Source organism: Pseudorca crassidens, chromosome 2 (assembly GCF_039906515.1).
Source record: "Pseudorca crassidens isolate mPseCra1 chromosome 2, mPseCra1.hap1, whole genome shotgun sequence".
NCBI lineage: Eukaryota > Metazoa > Chordata > Mammalia > Artiodactyla > Delphinidae > Pseudorca > Pseudorca crassidens.
The window spans coordinates 64,625,959-64,648,986 of NC_090297.1; the positions used below are offsets into that span (position 1 = coordinate 64,625,959).

Sequence of the window (23,028 nt, forward strand, 5' to 3'; positions counted from 1 at the left end):
ATCAAGTCCTTAGCCTCAAAGAGTTCACAGTCCAGAGAATCATTTAAACAAAACACTAATACCAAACACTGGTTGTTATTCATTCAACATGTATTTTTTGAACGTTAACTGTAAGCAAGGCACTGTACCAAACTCAGAGAGCACAGAGGGCAAAGAGAACAAGCCCCACCTCTCCCCAGCTCCTGCCCACTCCACCCTCATCTCCCCCAATGCACACACACACCACGTTAAGAGGAGTAGCTCTTTTTCCACTTTCAATATCTACCTACTTCCTACCTATTTATTTCTTTCAAGCTCTCACATCTATCTTTACACCAACAGACATCACTGGTACCCTCAAAAAGCTGTAGCAATAATAAAGCAAAATTACCCTGAAATAGGATCTGTCAAAAATATCTAGCACATACATTTTTTCCCCTCACTTTTGGACATTTGCTAAGTTGGAAGAAAAGAACAAAGGAAGGAGGAGACTCATCCTTAATCCTGGATTTAGAAGACCCCCCTTCTTTGCCCAGTACTACACCTTATCCTATGGAGCTCCTAAGGAAACAGGGCATGACCTTTACAGCTCTGACTTCTACTTTGTTTCTGGCAATCTTACTTCCCACTGAGCCTTTGCCACCATGATTGATCAGGCTCCAATCTGCACTCATGGCCTTTGAACCCCCTCAACTACCCACAGGATCCTCATCTGCTTCATAATATAGGTACTATGCTAAAAAAATAATAAAATAACACAACACACTAATAGTAATTACAATTCTTAAACCCTTGCGATACCTGATTTCTTCTAAAAAGCACATCTTTCACACCCATTGATATAATTTTCACAATAGGTAGAAAAGCAAGCTATTAAAACCACCATTTAATTGTGTGCAGAAGTGGAAATAAAATCACCATCCATGTTATGGATGAGAAAACATTCAGGGGGTTAAGAGACTCACCAGGGTCACACGGAAGCACAGCTGGAACCCAACACCTTAAATATTGTTAGGTGTTTTTTTCCCCTTACTGTAAAATCCTTTTCATCTCACCCTTTGAAATGTTGGCATATAAGACCTTTAATTTCTTAGAGATTGCAGGTAGCATTACATATTTTATGATTAAGGTATCTGCTCTGAGTCTGAAAATTTTCAAATGCCCATAAGTTAAGGGCTCTACTAGAGATACACTGGATGTGATTCTATTAGGAAAACTAATAATTTCCCTATCTGTAAAATGGGGCCAATACTCCCTAGCATAGGATCCTTGTGAAGATGAACTGCAACAGCACATGGTGAGTGCTTCAGAGCACGCCTGACATGCTGTAAGCTCTATTATTCAGAGTAAATCATTTGCAGTCAGCAGCAGGCTTGTCACACTGCTTGTGTATTTTAATTAAGCCTATACTTCAAATAGGTTTTTCTATTTATCAAATATAAACTTTAAAGAACTAGAGCACCTTGGTTTAATGTTGGTTTTACTTTTTACCTCTGAAAGGCTGCCAACCATACTTTGCAAATGGAGGAAATACAGAATTTAAAATTCTTCCTCAAACAGTGATCTTTTCCAAGCTACACTTGAATCTATTTGGTTTAAATGAAAATTAAAGAGATAGGGAAAATGTGGGAAATATATTTTCACACAAAATGAACAGATCAATTCACAAAGCCAAAGCAAAGGCATATCATAAAAGCAAACAGAAAATTCTTAAATAATTCTTAAGAATTTCTAGCAAGAAAAAAAACTTGGAAAGAGAATCAAACATTACAAAATGTGCTGCTTTTGATCAAGAATGACTCATGTCAGCATATTATTTATTATTCTTAACCCAGAAAAAATTTTAACAATTAAAAGTAGCCACAGAAAAGTCTCTTCCTGGCCATGTGACCTTGTCGGGTTACTTCACTGGCCTGGATCTCAGTACCCACTTCTGTTAAGAAGGGGTGGAGAAGGAGTTGAATAGATAATTATTCTAAACCCCTCCAGGTATTCTGAGGAAAAGACTGGATGGAGCGGAGCTCGGTGCGATTTACTACTGCTGACCAGACACTCATGGAGCATCCCAGTGGTTTCAGTGGGAAGCACACCGCCATTTCTACTAGTTGCGGACTAATAGTCCAAACCTTTGCCTTTCAGTGGTTCAATCATTAACACACCTTTCTTGGTCACTGAGATAACTTTCCTCTACGAACTGCGTAAATATCCCACGATGTGTTCACAAGGTGTTTTGTTAATTTTCTTTCTTTTGAAAATTCTTCTAGGTGGGAGCCATGGGGCGGGGGGGCGGGGGATGAAAAAAATCTACACATTTCTCTCCAAAAGTAAGACGGCAACTCTGACGGCAAAGCAGGAGGAAAGGCCGGACAGAAAGAGCCCTGGGAAACAGGAGCCTGAAAGGAGAAATTGGCTCCTCCGGCTGCCTGTGGCGGGGGTCACAGCAAACGCGCGCGGCCGCAGGAATCCAGATCCCAGGCCGGGCCGAGGGGAAATCTAGAGGGAGGATAGGCAGGGGGAGCGGGATGGGGGGAGTACCAACAGGCGCCCCACCATGGGACCCGAAACGCTCACCCTGCCAGAAAGCAAAGCCGGGGTCTCAGGACCAGCAAGTAAAACTGCCCTGGTGATTTACGGATGACCAACTTGCAGCCCCTGGAGGGGAATAACTTCGGCCACGAACACCTTATTCATTGGTGCTAGGGGAGGACGGAACGCAGGACAGGAGCGCAGTCAAAATCCAGCACGGTTCCTTTGGGACGAGCGCGGGGGAGGTCCGCAGCCTGAACTAAGGGGGCTTTTTAAACCACTTACCCGGTTCTAGAGTGGGAAATCAAAGTCTCTGAGGGATCCCTCAGGTTCCACGGAAAAAAAGCACGGGCCGCGTCATCCTCGGCGCTTTCAGGCTCCGCCTAGCCCCGCCCCCAGGGGCGGGCCCGAGGAAGGAGTTTGGGCCTTTCCGGCCACCACTGGCTTCAATATGGCTGCCCCCAGGGAAAGGCGGGGTTAATGTGAAAGTACAGACCCTGACTCCCTCGTCGCATGGATCGTAGCGCAGAGTTCAGAAGATGGAAGGCGCAGTGTCTGAGCAAAGCGGACCTCAGCCGGAAAGGCAGTGTGGACGAGGATGTGGTAGAGCTTGTGCAGCTCCTAAATGGGCGAGAACAGTTTTTCACCACCAGTTCCTGCGCTGGCCGCATCATCCTCCTAGACCGGGTGAGCAGGACCCTTTGTGTCCTTCCAGCGCCTGCCCTGTAGTGTGCAACACCAGGAGCCTTGTGCTCACCCAATGTAACACCCTGTCTGTGTTTGTTCTTCTGACCGGTGGTCTCGGTTTCTTTATCAAGGAAACTGAGAGGCTGACTTAAACCAATGCTTCTAAAATTTTAATGTGTATGTCAATCACTTGGAGATATTTTAAAATACAGATTCTGATTCTGTAGGTCTAGAGTAGGGTCTGATCTGTATTTCTAACAAGCCCCCAAGTGATGCTGAAACTACTGGCCTTGGAATGATCTTGAGTTGCAAGGGTTAGAGAATTTTATTTTTTTAATACTAAGGAATTTTAAGGACTTCCCAGCCTGGCGAGGCGTCTGTCTTCTCGTTAACCGCTCTACCAAATCGTTGTTAACCACTTGATTGAAGATCGCTATGGTTAAGAAGTTCACTGCCTCCTAGTGGCTCACTCCGTTATTACAACTCTGGTAATTTTTATATTACCCGAGAAAGTACGTTAGTATGTAGTCTGTAATAGTGGTCAGTCCCTCAGGCTTTGGAGTGATACTGCTTAGATTCTAAATCAGTTTTGGGTATTATTGGCTATGTGACTTTAGGGAAGTTATCTAAACTTAGCCCCTTCTTGTCCCATGAACTAAGGATAATAAAGAGTATCCACTTCATAGGGATTCTATGTAGAGGAAATGGGATAATTTATTTGAAACCTTTAGCACCGTGCCTGGCATATTAAGTGCACTGTAAAAGTTAGCTGTGTGTTCATTTTAACATTAGGACTGAATTCAGAGCATGGAAGACAGCACACTCAAATTCATTCTTTAGCTCCTCACTGACAGACCATTTGCCTGTCTCCCAGGTTAGCAGGGCCTGCTCATTCTTATATTGCTTCCATTGCCCCCTGAGCACTGGCACTCTTGCTCGTCTTGATCTCTCTCTCTTCCTCCATTTCTCCTGCCCTGTCTTACCTGGATTTCTGCAGTGGTTTCCTAACAGGTCACTGAACTCTACCTGTTCACTGAACTCTACCAGTCTTTCTACCCCAAACCATGTTACTTAACAGATTCCCCTTTCTGAAGCACAACTCTGTGCATGTCACTCATCTATGCTGAAATACTCTAATATACCTTTCAGCTCTACTTTCCACTGTTTCTCTTCATCTTAATCTGTTTATTGAAACAACTATTCTCTTTTCTCTCTTATATTTATCTGCCTTTGCTCATGTTTATTTTTCCTAAAATGTCTTCCCCCGTTTCTGCATATCTGAGACGTACCTCCCCAGACTCCCCTTTTCTACCTGAATACAAACACACACATCCATTTGGAAGCCATGACTATTTCTTCTGAACTGCCTTAGGACTTTTTCTGAACCTCTTTTCATTTTATGTATTATCTTATACCTTGTGTTTATTTTCACTTTGCCTTATTTCTGGAAGAATTTGGATCAACTTACAAACAGGCAATACAAAAAGAAAAATAAAAAGTGAGAAAATCTGCATAAAGGGAGTATAGATAAGATAAAGCAGAGATGGCATTAGTTCTCAAAATATACCACTAGACTCTGTAAATTTGCTAGAGGTGGGCCACACATTTGGCTGTAAGATTTAGAGCAGCCAGCATAAGATCAGAAACATAAGTCACTGAGGTCATTCAGTGAAAACAAATCAGTTATTTAGGACAAGCACAGCTCTTCTCCTTTCCAAAGCCAGACAGCAAAGTCCCCTGTGTACCCACTGTATAAAAGTTACGTTGTAAAAAAAAGAAAGAGAAAATGCATAACTTTAAGGAAAAAAAAAAGAAGTTACCTTGTAGAAGTATAGTGATTTAAAAGTGCATGTGTTTCCTGCATCCTCTTTCCAGTGTCCTTGAGGGTAGGATCTGTTTATATCTAAAGTACCTCATAGAACTTAGCAAATAAACATTTTTCCAGTTAATAAGCAAAAAGTTATGTTAAAATATTTGCCCTCTCTTAATTTTGATCCTTCAATCCTAGCTCTGCCCTTTGGGACTACACATAAGGTCTAATCCAGAGGTCACAAATTTATGCCTATAACGACTAGGGACATAGGAAGGTATGAACAGATCAGGTGTCAGTAAAAAGTGGTAGGTCCTGTGTGGGACTGGAACAGTGCTTTCTTACAAAAGGAATTCAAAAAAAATTTTTTTTAATATTGTGCTAATCATATAAAACAGCTAGAGTACAATTTAGGGGCTATTCGTGTACAGCCCCTTGTGATAATCCCTTTGCTCCTGACAAAATCATGACCGTATTTCAGAAAATAGTTATTAAGTTCTTTTACCTTAATAAACAAATTACTTTCTATCTCAAATAATTTGGTTTCATTTTTGTTAACATTTACGTTAACTTTACCCAAAAGCCTGTTGAATTGTTCTCAGTAATACTTAAAATCACGTGGGATTATTAATTTAAGAAAGCCTAAAATATGCTATACTTTGTACTTATTATTTTGTAAATATTATATGATAAATTAAATTATGTTATTTTTTCACTTTAGGGTATAAATGGTTCTGAGGTTCAGAAACAAAACTGTTGCTGGCTACTAGTCACACACAAACCCTGTGTGAAAGATGATGTGGTAAGTTTTTATATATAAATTTAGAAATAAACTTTAATTCACAGTCACTTTAAATACATATGAAAAGAATAGAAAATTCAAGGTGGTTTATGTATAGAATCATAATGACTGTAGATTATAAAGCCTAAAGAGAATTCATTACAATGGCTTTTTTTTTAGTTGTGGGAGGTTATTATCTGCCCTGGGTTATTTAGTTTCCTAAATTAAAATGTTTAGATGAGTTCATATAAGTTTGCATTAGTCAGGCATTTTACATTACTGGCTCAGGTGCTTAAATGTTGTCTTCAGAGCTCACTCAGTCTCCATCTCCTTTGGGTACTGGTTCTCTCTGTATGTTTGCCCTTCTCTTCTGTGGCAGATAATCACTGTGGCAGGAAAGATAGCTGCCAGCAACCCCAGCAGAAAAAGATTTACTTTTTAAGATCCGTGTATCATTTCCAAAGGACACTGAGTCATCCTTCCTGGTTAGGTGTTCTCCCCACTGAGATCAGCTATTTTTGCCAGCAGAATGGAATGCTATCCTTGATCACACCTAGGCACTTGGCGTCTCTGATATTATGATAGTGGCAGTGATGAGTGACAGGGTCACGCTTGACAGTGCCATCAGAATCAAATGATGTGAAGGAGGGAGGATGGTGCAGGGAGACTAGGCAGACAGAAGTAACAACTGCCTTATATAGCTTCTAGCTGAGACATGATAGTATATGTGTCTCAAACCTCAATCTAACAGCAAAACATTTAGACAGACCTTCTACTACCTTCTAGATCTTCTAGTCTTTATGTACCACATTCCTTAATGAAAAATCTGCTATGGAATTAAATAGAGTAGTAGTTGACTTTTTTGAGGTATGGTTGGAAAGAATGACACAGAAGGTTTATGAGAGAATTAGAAATCAGGTCTCTTAAAAGAATAAGCAGATCAATAAGTTTTGGAGAAAGAGGACCAAGAAAACAGAGTGAAAAGTTACTGTGGAAGGATGCAGAATGAGTGTGAAAGTTCCTTGGGAGAATTGAAGTTACATAGGATAAAGGGTCACCAAAGAACAGGATCATGTACTTGTGTCTGATCCTAACATTTTCCGTTTATTTAGATTGTAGTCCTAAAGAAAGCGAATGGCGATGCCATTTTGAAATTTGAACCACTTGTTCTTCATGTGCAGTGTCGACAGTTGCAGGATGCACAGATTCTGGTAAAATTTTATGATTATACTTGAATTTATAGGTATGTGAGTAGATTTAATTTTAAACTTTTAAATTTTCTACCAAAATTAATGCAATGCTAGTTTAATCAACTAGTGTTTTATATAATTATAGATTTGGGGTTATAAGTGTTTCTGCAGTTTGTAGGGCTAAAGTGTTTATTTGATTAGCCAGATGTTCCAAATTTAACAAATTTATTTTCTTACAGCATTCAGTGGCAATAGATTCTGGTTTCAGGAACTCCGGCATAACAGTGGGAAAGAGAGGAAAGACTATGTTGGTACGACACCTTTTGGCAAAAAGCAATTTTTTGATCATGAAGTAATCCAGATTATTGAATAACCTTCTACTCAAATCTTCTTGTCATTCCCTTGCCCAGAAACCTTCAGTGACTGACTTTTCTGTACAGGGCGAAGTCCAGAGTTGTTAGATTTACATTTGAGGTCTTATTTTACAATATTCCCCTCCATTTACTTTTAACTTGATTCTCTCCGTCCTCCTCATCCTAAATAGTCAAGGCCCAGTTTAATCAGCACCATGATGTAGTGGAAAGAATCACAGACAGGGGGTCTAAAGTCTTCTGCCTGGATCCATCAGGGACTGAATTGTCTCAGCTATATCAGGGATCTATCGAACTACTGCCCTAGGGCCACATTCAGCCCTCGGGTGGGCAGTTCTAGTACACCCATTTGATTAATTACTGTCTCAGGTTGCTTTTGTGCTATGATGGCAAAATTGAGTAGTTGTGACAGATATTATATGGCCTGCAAAGTTGAAAATATTTATTATCTATCCTTTCACAGAAAAGGTTTGCCGACCCCTGGACTAGAAGATCTTTAAGGCTCCTTCTAAGTCCCACAGCCTCTCTGAGTCCTTTCCTGGCCAAGCCAACCCCTAGTGATTTTGCCCTATTCTCTCTGATCACACGTGGTAGCTACTGTTTGTGTTTACTGTTTGGCATGGTGTACATTGTTTGCTTTTGAACTACTTCAGATCGGCTTCCATTCTAGCTCCCTAGACTTTACTTTTTTCTATTTTTAACAGATAGCCTGTTTTCCAAAATGAGGTGGCTTAAGAAGAAGACATCTGTAAAGCATGACTAAACAGAAAATGAAAGCTCGTAGTACTGATTTGCATCCCCATATCAGTCCCCACTGCATGTGGTGGCCCAGGCAAGAACAGAGCCACTCTTTCACTTTCTCTCCTTTATCTTCCATATTCAATTAGCGACAAGTCCTGTCCCATCTACCTCTGATTTCTCACTCCTGACTCCACCTCTCTAAGCCCTCTGCCACTGTGCCTGCTTGAGCCGTCATCGTCCCTCACCTCTATCTTTATAGGGGTCTCCTGACTGGTCTTCCTCCTACCCATCTTCTCCTTCAGTCCCTCTAGCCAATACTGTCAGAATCCCCCTTTTAAAGAAGTCAAGGTCTCCTGGTGTTTTCTCAGGCCTTATTTATGCTCATGTTCTGCCAGCATACTTCCACCCCAGCCAGACAGAATACTATTGGTTATTTCCCAAATGTATTATGCTTTTCATGTTCCCATGACTATAGAAAAGTTAATCCTCTGGCTGGAATGCTCCCCTTCTCCCATTTTTACATCTGGTGAAATTACACTTACCCTTTAAAATTCCAATTCAGATGCCACATTTCCCATAAAACCACGACCTGTCTCAGTTAGTTGCTCCTCTTCTACATTTCCTTAGCATTTTGTGTGCACATGTACGTGCATGCATGCACATGTACACGTATGTGTTTCTTCTGTCATAGCACCATGATGTATTGTGATTCTCTGTTCACTTGTTTGTTTCCTGTTCAGAAGTGTTAGCTCTTTTAAGGGCAGGGACCATGTTATATTCATCCTGTACCTTCATACCTTACATGGGGCTTAGAACACTGCAGATGCTTAGTAAAGGCTTGTTGAATGAATTTTTATGCCTCATAATAGTTTTTGTTGTTTCTTAACCTATATCCAGTGTTTGGATTTACTTGGAATATGTTGACTGTTTCATCGGCAGCCCTAAAGCATTGAGAAAGCAGCCACTTTGTGAGATAGAAAAGGCATGGTTTATCTTGTAACCACCCTGCTCAAGCAGTGCTAAGAGGCCCTTTAGCATCCAGTCCATTTTGATTTTCCCTTGAAGCTTCTGTTGAGGTTTCATTTATTTCTTTTCTTTAAATAGCGTATTAAAGCTCCCTTAGCTTTAGTGACAGTGATACTGTTAAGTTCATTGGATTCTTTGATAATATGTGCTTCTCTGAAAGACAATGTATAGAATGACTTGCTTTACAAATGATTTTATACGATGGGAAAATCTATTTGACTCTCCTTTGATTCAACTGTATTTGACTAAATTATATCAAAGCACAAACTTAAATGTTGTAATGGAGCTAAACACAGCCCTGACTGGGACTTTTCTTTAGTTATCTTCAGTGTCTCTAGTACATAAGTCATCATATATAAATTGCTCCTTGCAGGCTGTCCGGAGCACACATGGCTTAGAAGTTCCATTAACCCATAAAGGAAAACTGATGGTGACAGAGGAATATATCAACTTCCTGATAAAGATAGCAAATCAAAAAATGGAGGAAAACAAGAAGAGAATTGAAAGGTATAGTCTTACATGCCTAGGTCTTCTTTGAAACTATTAATATACACCATCTTCAGTTTATACTCCCGACTGCTTTTATATTTGTAGCCTTATCACGAATAATTAAGATGATGCAAGTAACTGATTAGAGTAGGCCAGACTGCAATGGGTACTAAACGGAGCATAAAGGGGAGGAAGCTCCATGGAGGATAGTGGGACACGTGACTGCCAGCAACAGGCATAAAGGAGAAACAGTCACTCAGGTAAGAGAGCCCAGCAGCCCCAGGGACCATAACTGATCCAGTTGAAGGCAGCCAGGGAGGAGGTACACTCTACCTCCTGGGTGTGACCTACTGAAGACTACCTAGAATCTCCTTTTGAGGAGAACAGCCTGGTTAATTTTAGTCTGATAAATATTTTATACCTCTGGCTAGCTCAGAACCCCGCTCCTGTCATGCATTAGATTCGAATTGGCATAATTGTACCAGTCAGAAGGATTATGGCTATCAAGTCACATCTTTATATTTCTCTTGTTCTTAAACTTCACCTCCTGGTAGATTAATTTTACATGACTTTCTTTTTCAACTTTTTCCTAAGAATAGAATCTTTGATGTAAAGAAGTGACTATTATGCTGCCTTTTATATATGAAGATAAATGCCACTGACCTACCATCAGTAAGATGTAAATTTCTGAGTTATTTAAGGACTGATGGTCATCTTGTTGTCATTTATTATTTTCTTTTTGCTTTTTCCCCCACCCCTTTGGTCACCTCACAACTAGCCAATCACTACCTAAATAACTCCTGAGTCATTCTTCTCTCCCCACCCTTCTTGCCGTGTTCTTTATTCAGGACCATTGCAGTAACCTTATTAGCTGGTCTCATTGTAGAATGCTTCCAGTATGTCTCTCTGCTAAGCCATTCTCCGTATCACCATCAGAATCCCGTCTGAAATGAAAAGGAATACTATTGCTTAATTTGCCTGCTTAAAATTCTTTAATACCTAGAACTTTTTATGAAGCAGCTAAGGCCAGAAGTGCCAATGGCAGCAGTGTGGCATGGTGGAAAGGGGTAGAAATGGGCTCCAGAGGCAGAACTGAGTTTGAATCCTGCTTCCCCCACAACTTACTCAACTCTCTTGGCTTCATTTTTCTTGTACCTACTTATCATAGAGAACAATTTTAGTATACAGTAGATGGCATATGTATAATGACAGGCCCTGTCCGTGTTATGTCATGGATTCTTAGGATAGGATAGCCTTTCTCCTTGTTCACCGACTCATACAGAGAATAAACCTATAATCACATCAGTAGCCCCATCCAGGCTTTCTTAACCAGGGCTCCTTATTTGAACCACAGAATTAACAAAATTATTCGAGTGGCTATTTCTCAGTTCTCCCAACAGTGGTATATAACTTGTACTAGTCTAGATACATTGGAGAGAAGTAATTCATGACATACAATGGATGTCCTCAGGCATTAGCACTGAATTTTTTAGCGGAAGCCTGGCTGAAAAAAGCTGAGAGGTTACCTGGCCACAAGGTTCTTTGAGCAAACATTCTAAATATAGTGATGATTTCAAGTAAGCAACTGAAGGTACCCAGCCACTCCACCAGACTACAGAGTTTGAACTGTATGTAGGTACTTACTGGTAGCATTCCAAAAGTTGACTACGGTTGTTAGATAGTATTCTAGTGAGACTGTTTGCGAAAATGTACAAGGTAGCAAATCAATTTCTCTGTTTCCTTACTTGAATTTCAATAAGATTATAAATATAGCCCAAGATCAACTAACTATACACCTGGTGAAGTTAATTGAGTCACGTTCACCAACTATAAAATCAAATTATGCTTTAAATCCATTGACTCAAAAATATGTTTCGAGATTATGGTGTGCATGCTGCTATCAAGAGAGTCATGCTCATCATATAAAATCAGTGAAAAATTAAAGAAGGGTAAAAAGTTTCTTAAGATACTGATTAGAAGATTACATGTGAATTCAGAAAGGGTGAACAAATTAGGGAGCTGCTTTGGGAACAGCTGTATATTCAACCAAATGCAGAGAAAGAGTTACTCTTCTGCTGTGGAAAAGAGAAAAAATAAACACTGGAGGTGATGAGTTCTGCAATCAGACGTTGAGTACTAAAATTGGTTTCTCACAGGACCAAAGTTTCATAATTCAAACAACTGTAATAAGAGAATTTTTAAAATTTAAAATCCTAATGTGTAACATTCCAGCAATAAGAAATATTCTTGAGATACGAAAATCAAAAGGTAAAATAATTTTAATAGAAAAAAAAAGCCTCTTTTGTAAAAAAAACAATTCCTAAGCCCACTTCTTAGTGGGAAGAGTAAGAAAATTTCATACATAATGATTTCCAGGTAAAAAAATATGAAGTTTGGAGATCTATTTACCCATTACAAGTGGAGGGCTATCTTTGTAGCCGTTAATAAGAGATCAGGACTGACTTGGGTTGGATGGAATTAGCCATGTTCTTCTCACCAACTGTAATAAGACAATAAATGTTAAATAAAATGTAGAATAAACAGAAATAGAGTTATAGATGTAGAAAACAATCTTATGGTTACCAGGGCAGAAGGGGGTGGTGGGAGGGATAAATTGGGAGGTAAGGATTGACATATACACACTACTATATATAAAATAGGTAACTAATAAGGACCTACTGTATAGCACAGGGAACCCTACTTAATACTACGTAATGACCTATATGAGAGAAGAGTCTAAAAAAAGTGGATATATGTGTATGTATAACTCATTCACTTCGCTGTACACCTGAAACTAACACTACATTGTAAGTCAACTATACTCCAATTTAAAAAAACATGGCATCTTAAAAAAAAATTTTTTTTAAATATAGAGTAAAAGGGCCAAATATATTGGCATATAATATTGATAAAAATAAAGCAAATTAGACTGAAAAAGTAAATGAATATTTCCAATGGTTGGTTTTTTTGTGGTAAAATATACATAACTAAAATTTATAATTTTAATCGTTATACAGTTCATTGGCATTAGATACACTCACATTGCTATGCAACCACCACTATCACTGCTATTTATCTCCAGACCCTTTTCATTATCCCAAATTGAAACTCCATGCCCATTAAACAATAATTCTCCACTCCCCAAACTCCCAGCCCCTGGTAACCACTCTTCTGTTTTCTGTCTCTTATGATTTTGACTATTCCAGGTACCTCATACAAGTGGAATCATACAATATTTATCCTTCTGTGTTTGGCTTATTGCACTTAGCATAATGCTGTCGAGGTTTATCCATGTTGTAGTGTGATCAGAAGTTTACCTTATTTTTTTTTTTTTTGCGGGTTTGCTGTTTTCTTTTTTTTAATTTTTATTTTATATTGGACTATAGTTGATTTACAATGTTGTGTTAGTTTTAGGTGTATAGCAAAGTGTTTCAGTTATGCATATACATATATCTATTCTTTTTCAAATTCTTTTCCCATTTAGGTTATTATAGAATATTGAGCAGAGTTCCCTGTGCTATACAGTAGGTCCTTGTTGGTTATCTGTTTTAAATATAGTAGTGTGTATATGTCAATCCCAGACTCCCAATTTATCCCTCCCCCCACCTTTCCCCTTTGGTAACCATAAGTTTGTTTTCTAAGTCTGTGAATCTGTTTCTGTTTTGTAAATAAGTTCACTTGTATCATTTTTTTAGATTCCACACATAAGTGATATCATATGTTATTTGTCTTTCTCTGTCTGACTTACTTCACTTAGTATAATAATCTCCAGGTCCATCCATGTTGCTACAAATGGCATTACTTCATTCTTTTTAATAGCTGAGTAATATTCCATTGTATACATGTACCACATCTTCTTTATCCATTCATTTGTGATGGACCATTTAGGTTGCTTCCATGTGTTGGCTATTGTAAACAGTGCTGCAATGAACATTGGGGTGCATATATCCTTTCCAACCATGGTTTTCTCCAGATAGATGCCCAGGAATAGGATTGCTAGATCATATGGTAGCTCTATTTTTAGTTTTTTAAGGAACCTCCTTACTGTTTTCCACAGTGGCTGCACCACTTTACATTACCATGAATAGTGTAGGAGGGTTCCCTTTCTCCACACCCTCTCCAGCATTTATTTTCTGTAGACTTTTTGATCATGGCCATTCTCACTGGTGTGAGGTGATACCTCATTGTAGTTTTGATTTGCATTTCTCTAATAATTAGTGATGTTGAGCATCTTTTCATGTGCCTCTTGGCTATCTGTATATCTTCTTTAGAGAAATGTCTGTTTAGGTCTTCTGCCCAGTTTTTGGTTGGGTTGTTTTATTGATATTGAGCCACATGAGCTGTTTGTTAATTTTGGAGATTAATCCCTTGTTGGTCGCATTGTTTGCAAATATTTTCTCTTATTTGGAGGATTGTCTTTTCGTCTTGTTTATGGTTTCCTTTGCTGTGCAAAAGCTTTGGAGTTTAGTTAGGTCCCATTTGTTTACTTTTGTTTTTATTTCCATTACTCTAGGAGACAGATCGAAAAAGATATTGCTGCGATTTATGTCAGTGTTCTGATTGCATTTTCCTCTAAGGGTTTTATAGTGTCTGGTCTTACATTTAGGTCTTTCATCCATTTTGAGTTTATTTTTGTGTATAGTGTTAGGGAGTGATCTAATTTCATTCTTTTACACGTAGCTGTCTAGTTTTCCCAGCATCATTTATTGAAGAGACTGTCTTTTTTCCATTGTATAGTCTTGCCTCCTTTGCAGAAGTTTACTTCTTTTTAAGGCTGAATAATATTCCATTGTATTTAACATATATTGTTTATCCATTTATTCATCAATGGATGTTTGAGTTTTTTCTACCTTTTAGCTATTGTGAATAATGATGCTGTGAACATGGGTATACAAATATCTGTTTGAGTGTCTGCTTTCAGTTATTTTTGATATTTACCCAGAAGTGGAATTGCTAGATGATGTGGTAATGTTATATTTAATTTTTTGAAGAACCTCCATACTCTTTTCCACAGGAACTGCACCATTTTACATTCCCACCAACAGTATACAAGGGTTTCCTTTTCTCAACATCCTTGCCAACACTTGTTGTCTTTTGTTTTTCTGATAATTGCCGTTCTGACAGGTGTGAAGTGATATCTCATTGTGGTTTTGATTTGCATTTCCCTGATGATTAGTGACATTGAGCATTATTTCATATACCTGTCGGTAAGAATTTCTGTTACATCACTTTGCTGCTTTCCTTCCTGTTTATGGTGCTTTTTCTTAGCTTCCTTCTGGATTTCTCTTGTTATTCTATATGTCGGTTAAATGCTGTCGTTCTCCAGGATTCCTTTCCTGGCCCATTGCTTTAGCTACTTCCCCAGATACTGGTAGATCTTCCAAATCTCTCCTGAGTCCTGGGCCCATATGTCTAATAACCTATTGCATATATCTAACCAAAATATCCCATCAGCCTTTCCTTAATATCTTTCTTATCTTAATCTCAACCTCATTTACCCATTTCCTTGGTTCAAATTCTCATTATCATTTACCAGCATTATTACAGTTTATGCCTCAGTGAAAACAGAAATGTGAACCATATTAAATTACAGTTGTTTAATTGCACATATGTCTTTTTTTCCCCAGTACAACTTGGTCACATTGTGTATAGGACTGACTTTCCCCTCCCACCAACCAAACACATACCCATACATACACACACTTCAAATATCTCTCATCCTAAAACCTTATAGAGTGTCTGGCTCACAGTAGCAAATATCTCTCATCCTAAAACCTTATAGAGTGTCTGGCTCACAGTAGAAACCCAATAAATGTTTATTGAGTTCATCCTAAACAATAAAGGAACTTAAAAGTTAACACATTATATTGAGTTCACCAAAGGCAAAGACAGTTTCTTATTATTTTCTGAGTGTCTGACAGGAGCATAGTGGTCAATAAATATTTGCTCAATTTAGCTGACAGACTCTAGCAGTAGTACTACTTTTATGGCTTCAAAGCCTTAGGGTGATTATTCTGGAAGATATAAAATGGCTCACTCATGGGGCAAGCAGGAGTAGGCTCTTGCTACACAGTCCAGGCAAGAATTAACAGGACCCTGAGTAACAAAATGAATGGGAGAGATACTGCAGAACATAACCCGAATGTGGCAGCAGATAGAAATGGGGGGAGAAGAGAAGGAGTCAAGTCTTATTTTTTTAAATGGAACTAAAGCTAGTAAATAAATAACTCCCTATATACTTAAGATCAGAGAAGTAGATACTGAAGATCAGAGAAGTAAATAGTGAAAACACGTATTTTCTGATAGTTCCTCCTTGGATGTCCCCTCGCTTCAATTTTTCCTCTCATAATTCCTCTCCCTTTACTAGCCAGCTTCCACTCATCCTTGCAATTCAGCCCAGGCATTGGTTTTTTTTCCAAGGAATATTTCATGATCTTTCATGGCACGTTGAATGTATCTTTACGGCTCTGCAGCCCCCATTAAACCCTGAGCTCCCTGAAGGCACAGACCACATTTCTTATCTGTTTCTAGCACTGGCACAGGCCCTGTCACATACATGTTTTTTATTTTTTATTTATTTATTTATTTTATTTTATTTTTTTGCAGTATGCAGGCCTCTCACTGTTGTGGCCTCTCCCATTGCGGAGCACAGGCTCCGGACGCGCAGGCTCAGCAGCCATGGCTCACGGGCCCAGCCGCTCCACGGCACGTGGGATCTTCCCGGACCAGGGCACGAACCCATGTCCCCTGCATCGGCAGGTGGACTCTCAACCACTGCACCACCAGGGAAGCCCACATATATGTTTTTTAATAAAAAATTCTAGAGCTTAAAATCAGTTAAAAATCCAAATACATGATATATGAGAATAGCCTTCTTTTGTTATTTGTTAATAATGGAAGCCTTAAAAGGGTATGAAATTGTGCCTAGATTTCATTAATTTTACGTTCCTATTTTGGAAGTCAACGAAATACCAGCTTTTTATTGCACATGGTCCTCTAACAGATCCGAGAAACAAGAATTCATTTTCCCAGGACTGTTCTGAAAAGTTCTCTCATGAAGAGAAGTATATACAGGTTGCCCTATGTCATGATAGTCTTGACAGTGGAAGCAGAAAAACTGAAGACAATTTGATTTTCTTTTGAGGGGGGAAAAAAACAGTTACCTGAGCATACATTTCTTTTTATACTCCAAACTCTTTTTGTTGCCTTTGAGAGCTGAGAAAATTACACTTTGAGAATTGGGCTTTAGAATGCTGTATAAAGGGTCATATCATGAGAAGAGAACATGTAATTGGAAAACAAATTTCTGACTTATTGAGTAAGATAGTTTCCCAAAGGACATTTTAAAAGTTGCCTTAACCAAGGAAAACAAAAAAATAGTTGAAGTTTTATTCTTGGCTTTCAACATGGAAAGGTCTTTGTTCCATTTTACCAGTTGTTTTTTTGGTACCCCAAGGATATAGCTTTGAATTCTTAGGTTGTTTGATAGAAGATTAAAGTAAGGCACCTGTTCCTCTTTAATTACCTTTTTAATGTAATTGACAAGGTATTTTACACAGCTGTTAATTCTCTGTGATCATAAAAGAGGAATTTAGTCTTATCTTTAATTTTCTAGGAATGCAGTAGAATCCAGAGAAAAGACTTGGTTACCTAAGTTTAAAGAGCAGGGTTGGGTAGAGAGTGATAGAAGATAAAGTTGCACATCATGAATAACCTCTTGTTATCAGATAAGGGTGATTCATACCCTTTTGTAGCATGCTTGGATTTGATTTAGATAAAATGAGTTATGCTACTGGGTCATTTTTTAAAACCATTCTAAATAGGCATTGTGGAAGATGAGAAGAAAACCAGTCATTGAAGTCACCCAGAATGATGGCAAGACCTGGAGACAAAGATAAAGCCAAGTGTAGAAGTTTCCATGAATGTAAAGGACTGAACAGAATATTGTTAGATGACCAGAGGGGCACATGAAGGAGTTTAGTCTGGCAAACTGTTGGTGAGGCAGGTGAATTCTGACCTTATCACTCAACTCTGAGGCAGGGTATGGAAATAATAAGCAGTCTTCACTTAAGAGGAATGCAGGGCAGTGGTGTCTTTGTGGGAAACCAGGTTTCAGTTAAGTAAGGATATAAGGAATGCATTAAATGAAAAGGTTGTTACCATGTTATGGGGTCTAAAAAATTAAACATCAGTTAATTTTTTCAAAGCCTTTTGCTATAACTCTTAAAATACTGTTTTCCCTTTTACTGTACCTCCCTCTTTGAGATTGATTTATTCATTTTAGAAATATCAATTAGCCCTTATTATCTGCCAGGCATGGTGCTGGATATCAAGGTGTACAGTGATGAGTATATAAGTTCTTGAAATATGGATAGGATATTAGTAATCATGTTAGGTATATATTAGCATTGTGTGGAGTATTTGGCAAGAGGTGATTATCTTGGGTTTTTAAGGGCAGTTTTAGAGCTTTTGCAAGCAGAACTTAGCCTGTTCATTGAATTAAAGAAAGAAGAAAATTGGCCCAAATAGCAATCTCTTCTGCAGATGTCAGAAATTTCCTGTCATAGCCTCCCATTATAATAGGATATTAAAGCATGATGAGATCCCGACAGTGGCAAAGGAGTTCTCAACCTTTAGGTCATTTTATTTGGGACCTAAGATAATACATCCATATTTACCTTTTTGTTCAGTAGTTATTTATTCACTTATTTGGCATATTTTTACCCAAGTGTGGCTGTACTGTACTCCATGCTAAGAATATAACAGAAGACAAGATAGATGGAGTCCTTGGTCTTATGGAGTTTATATTCCATAAAAATAGTCGTTTTTGAGAACTTACTCAGTGCCAGGCAGTGTGCTAGGTACTTACATATATATCCCTCCGATAGCCCTACTAGGTACAGGATAATAGCTAGTTTTATAAATGAGGAAATCGAGAGTCAGTGAGGTTGGAATTAGCCAACCTCAGCTTTCCCAGGGGACCACTCGTGTGAAGCACACACAGCATACCAAGCCATCCTGCTGCTTTCCAACGTATGCTGAAAACTAACAAAAACTCCAGCAGGAAAATGAGTAAAGGAAAAGAATAATTTACATTAAAAAATTAAAATAGCTAATAAAAAATGTTCAATTTCACTTTCAAACAAAGCAATGAAAATATAAATAATGAGAGACCATAATCACCTATAAGTAAAGCGTGTTTTTTGATGTAATATTCACTGTATGAGTGAAGTGGTCTCTCAAGTTCTGCCCTTAGAAGCATATTTTTTGAACACGCATTCTGGAAAACAGGTAGTACTTATCAAGAGCCTTAAATATTTATAACCTTTAACCACGCAGTTACATTTCTAGGTATCTATCCTAAATAGCTAGAAACTCAGATCACATTATTTCCAAAATGTTTATCACATTGTTGTTTGTATTGGGAAAATTTGAAAGTAAATTAAGGTCAATCTAAGTGGCATAATGTTATACTACCATTAAAAAGTATTATTTTGTAGTTCATTTAGTGATATGGAAAGTGTTTTCAATAAATATTAAATTTGAAAAAACAATGTAAAACTTTATATGTAATATCACAATTGTATAAAAGACAGTAGGTGTATGTATACATGTACAGATGTATTAATTCAGAATACACTAATAAACTGGAAAGAAAAAATATGAGAGTCATTATTTTTAGGTAGTTATGTACAGGTGATCTGTATTTGTAACTTCACATATTTTGCAAATTCTCTAAAATGAGCCTCTATTACATTTATGATTCTTTTGAAAGAATATATATTTTTTTTTAATCTTTGTTTGATTCCTATATCTGGAATAGAAATTAAGGTAGGATAGAGGTTATCAAGAGGTGATTCCAAACCAGTTTTCAGGACTGTTCTTAAAGAACTGAAACATTTCTTTTCCTAAGTAAAAAATCATAAAAGCAAGAAGCACGTTATTTCTGTGATTTATTCTATATCTTTAGGTTAATATGAGACATCAGGTTTATGTAATTTATAAATTCTAGGTGTATTTCATTTTGTTTCAGAACACACAGATATAACAATAATACTTTATTTCTTTACAGGTTTTACAACTGCCTACAACATGCTTTGGAAAAAGAACCTATTTCTATGACCTCATATCCCAAAGAGAAAATCAAAGAGAAAAATAACTCATCATATACTCACAAGAAAAAAAGAAACCCAGAAAAAGCATGTGGCAAATATATTACTGAAGAAAATAATAAAGAACTTGAAAATGATGATCATGATGATCCAGGAATCAGTGTTACTATCTTCCCTGAAGATTACTGAGATTTGGTTCTGAAGTGTCTTGGTAGAATAATGTTTCTAATAGATATTATAAAGCTGCTCTTTATAGGAGTATTTTAGTTAGTTGAATGTATCAGCCTTTCAGAAAAACAAGATTTAATTTTTCTCTATATTTTAGGGAAACCCTTAGCTTTTAAAAATAGCTGTGTATAATATCAATATTTGCTCTTAAATACCATTGTTTTTAGTCACATATTTTAGTCATTGCAAAAATAAAATTATGATTTTTAATGCTTATCCTTAAGTTACAGTTTCTACTTCTGTAAAACAGAAGAACTATAATACCCTTTCAAGAGAGCCTTAACATTAGGAATATTAGAGTATAGGTCCTACAGTAGGACCTTGTTTATCCATTCTATATATAATAGTTTGCCTCTGCTAATCCCAAACTCCTAATCCTTCCCTCCTCTGCTCCTCTCCCCCTTGACAACCACAAGTCTGTTCTCTATGTCTGTGAGTCTATTTCTGTTCCATAGAAAAGTTCATTTGTGTCATATTTTAGATTCCACATATAAGTGATATCATACGTTATTTGTCTTTCTGACTTCACTTAGTATGATAATCTCTAGGTCCATCCATGTTGCTGCAAATGACATTATTTCATTCTTTTTATGGCTGAGTAATATTCCATCGTGAATATGTACCACATCTTCTTTATCCATTCATCTGTCAATGGACATTTAGGTTGTTTCCATGTCTTGGCTACTATAAGTGCTGTTATGAACATAGGGGTGCATGTATGTTTTCGAATTATAGTTTTGTCTGGATATATGCCCAGGTTTACTCCTTTTTTCTATCATGGCTCTGAACTCTCTCTTTGGCCTTTAAAGTAAGATACTAATATTTCCCTTAGTCATTTTGAGTCCTCCATCTTCTTGCCATCCTGCAACATTTGGCCCCATTAACACTCTTAGACCCCTGAATCTGCCCTTTCATCAGCATCCTGAATGCTTTCTTCTCAATCATTTCCCTGTTTATAGTGAATCATCAGTTGTTTTTCTCTCCAACACTTTAATATTTTTCAACATTTATTGCACCTTAGAATCATCTTTAGAACCTTGAAAAAATGCAGAAAAGACCTGAGAATCTCCAGGGATAAGCACGTGTATTTTTTCTTTTAAAGCTCTCAAGTCGTTCTCTAATTGGAAACTAAAGGGTAATAACGCTGTAGGCATTCCCAAGTTTCTGTCTTTGGCCTTCATCTTGCATTCCTGTCTGCACCCCAGCTAACTCATCCATCCCAGTAGCCTTCACCTCTGAGACAATGACTCCCGCCTCTCCTGTCCTGGTCTGTCTCCTATGCTCTGACTAACTGCTGGGCCTCTCCAGTAGAGCTGTTACTTTTCAAGTGTTTTCTTGTTTGACTGTTTCCTGGTTCTTTGGCTAGAGAAAGCAGACTTTTGTTGGGGCTTTTTGTTTGTTTGTTTGAGCCCATTGACATTTCCGGGTTGCTGGCTTTTCCAATGCCCAGTCTGGGATATGTGAGGTAAAAAGAAAACGCAGGGAACTCACAATTATGTTGTTCTTTAGGTCCCCAAATCCCTAGCTGGTCTACCTTTCCCTTGTCACCTCTCAGAGTCTTCTTATGTTTATTCTATACATAGTGTCCAGAGTTTTTATTTTTATTTTTGGCTGTGCTGCGTGGCTTGCAGGATCTTAGTTCCCCAACCAGGGACTGAACCCAGGCCCCAGCAGTGAAAGTGCCAGGTCCCAACCACTGGACCGCCAGGGAATTCCCTGTCCAGAGGTTTTAGTTGCACTTAGTGAAAGGAATAGGAAAAAGAATATCTACTCCATCTTCCAGAATCAGAAGTCTAATATATTTTTTAAATTAATAATATTATCACATCATGGGGTATTGTTGAGGATACCTCTGGAACCCATCCAGATTGCCCAGATAATATAATCTACTTAGTGCTGTGCCCCATCTCCCAGTTTGTATGCTTGGCTGTTCTTGCTTTAGGCTGCTGGAGCATCTTCATTCTAAAATAGAGGAGAAAAAGCCTGGGAGTCTGTTTCCTGCCCTCTACCCACCCCCACCACACACACACTCACTGTCTCACAGCCAATAATGACAAGTGCAGAGTTTCAAAACAGTTCTGTTGCCCAGAAATGGGATAAACTTGGATGTGCAATTGCCATTTAAGCTCCCAGCAGCATCAGGCTAAGGCTAGGACGTCACCTTAATCCTATCATGTTTTTCCCACTCCCTTCCCCATTTCTTCTGGGAGCTCCTGCTTAATAAATCACTTGCACTAGAATGGTGTCTTCTTTTACAAGAACCTGACCTAAAGTACTGAGGTTATTTTGTCTATATTTGAGAAAGTGATGGCATATGTTTATTATAAAGAGCTGATGTTTTAATGTGCTACAAATTATATCATTGGTAGTGATTTAAACTTATGAGGCAAATAAATTTTTATATTAAGTACAGAGTTTTAAAAATTCTTTTGGGGGAAGTATCGAAACAATATTTGAGGATCACTTCTACAATACATACTGTTATAAGAACTTGGCAGGAATAATTGATTCTAGGCAACGGAGTACTACCATCACAATTCAAGGGGATACCATGTCATTTAGGTTTTAAAGGCCAAGAAACAAGTTCACTTGACAGAAAAATCCAAGCAAAACTCTTGTAGACAGAGGAATGTGTAATATGAGGCACCAAAGAACATGATGTATTCAGTGATGGTGAATCTTCCATTAAAGCTGAAATACAACATGTGGCATGAAATGAGTCAAGCTGGTTGAAGCACAACTGTGAAGGGCCTTGTGGTCCAGCATGGAGGTAGACCAGTGTTTCCTAAACAGGGCTGTTCAGCAGAATTCCCTGGTGGGAATGGGACTGGGCATGCCAGGCTGCTTTCTAAAACACTGAATCCCAGGCCCTACTCTAGACCTCTCAAGCCAGAATCTTCAATCTAGAGTCTTGGAATCTCTTTTTATTTTTTCCTTTCTCTCTGGGAATCTTTATTTTTTAAACGACTCATCCAAATGCTTCTGATAAAATCAACCCAGCCCTTTTAGAAGCCACTGGTAACAGACGTAATCCTGAAGGCACTGGAGAGGAATTAAAGATTTTTTAACGAAAAAGGAAAAAGCAACG

General features: G+C 38.1%; 2 protein-coding genes across 5 annotated transcripts in view; one reads left to right on the top strand and one right to left on the bottom strand.

Moving 5' to 3' along the window:
* CRYZ (crystallin zeta) overlaps positions 1-2,932 on the bottom strand; it is a 24,714-nt gene extending 21,782 nt beyond the window's left edge. Inside the window, exon 1 of one of the 3 annotated variants that reach the window (XM_067726583.1) lies at positions 2,791-2,932. The gene's annotated coding sequence lies outside the window, so the exon portion shown is untranslated. The remainder of the gene's footprint in view (positions 1-2,790) is intronic. The other 2 variants (XM_067726582.1, XM_067726584.1) reach the window with 2 other exon arrangements.
* TYW3 (tRNA-yW synthesizing protein 3 homolog) lies at positions 2,918-22,350 on the top strand. 2 transcript variants are annotated; one of them, XM_067726585.1, is made up of 6 exons: positions 2,918-3,192; positions 5,724-5,804; positions 6,896-6,994; positions 7,213-7,284; positions 9,485-9,618; positions 19,673-22,350. In XM_067726585.1, exons 1-6 carry the CDS (start codon positions 3,019-3,021, stop codon positions 19,899-19,901), a joined length of 789 nt encoding a protein of 262 aa, XP_067582686.1. In that variant the 5' UTR covers positions 2,918-3,018; the 3' UTR covers positions 19,902-22,350. The 2 variants fall into 2 exon arrangements, with proteins under 2 accessions (XP_067582686.1, XP_067582687.1); XM_067726586.1 differs by lacking the exon at positions 7,213-7,284.
* Positions 22,351-23,028: the final 678 nt, after the last annotated feature.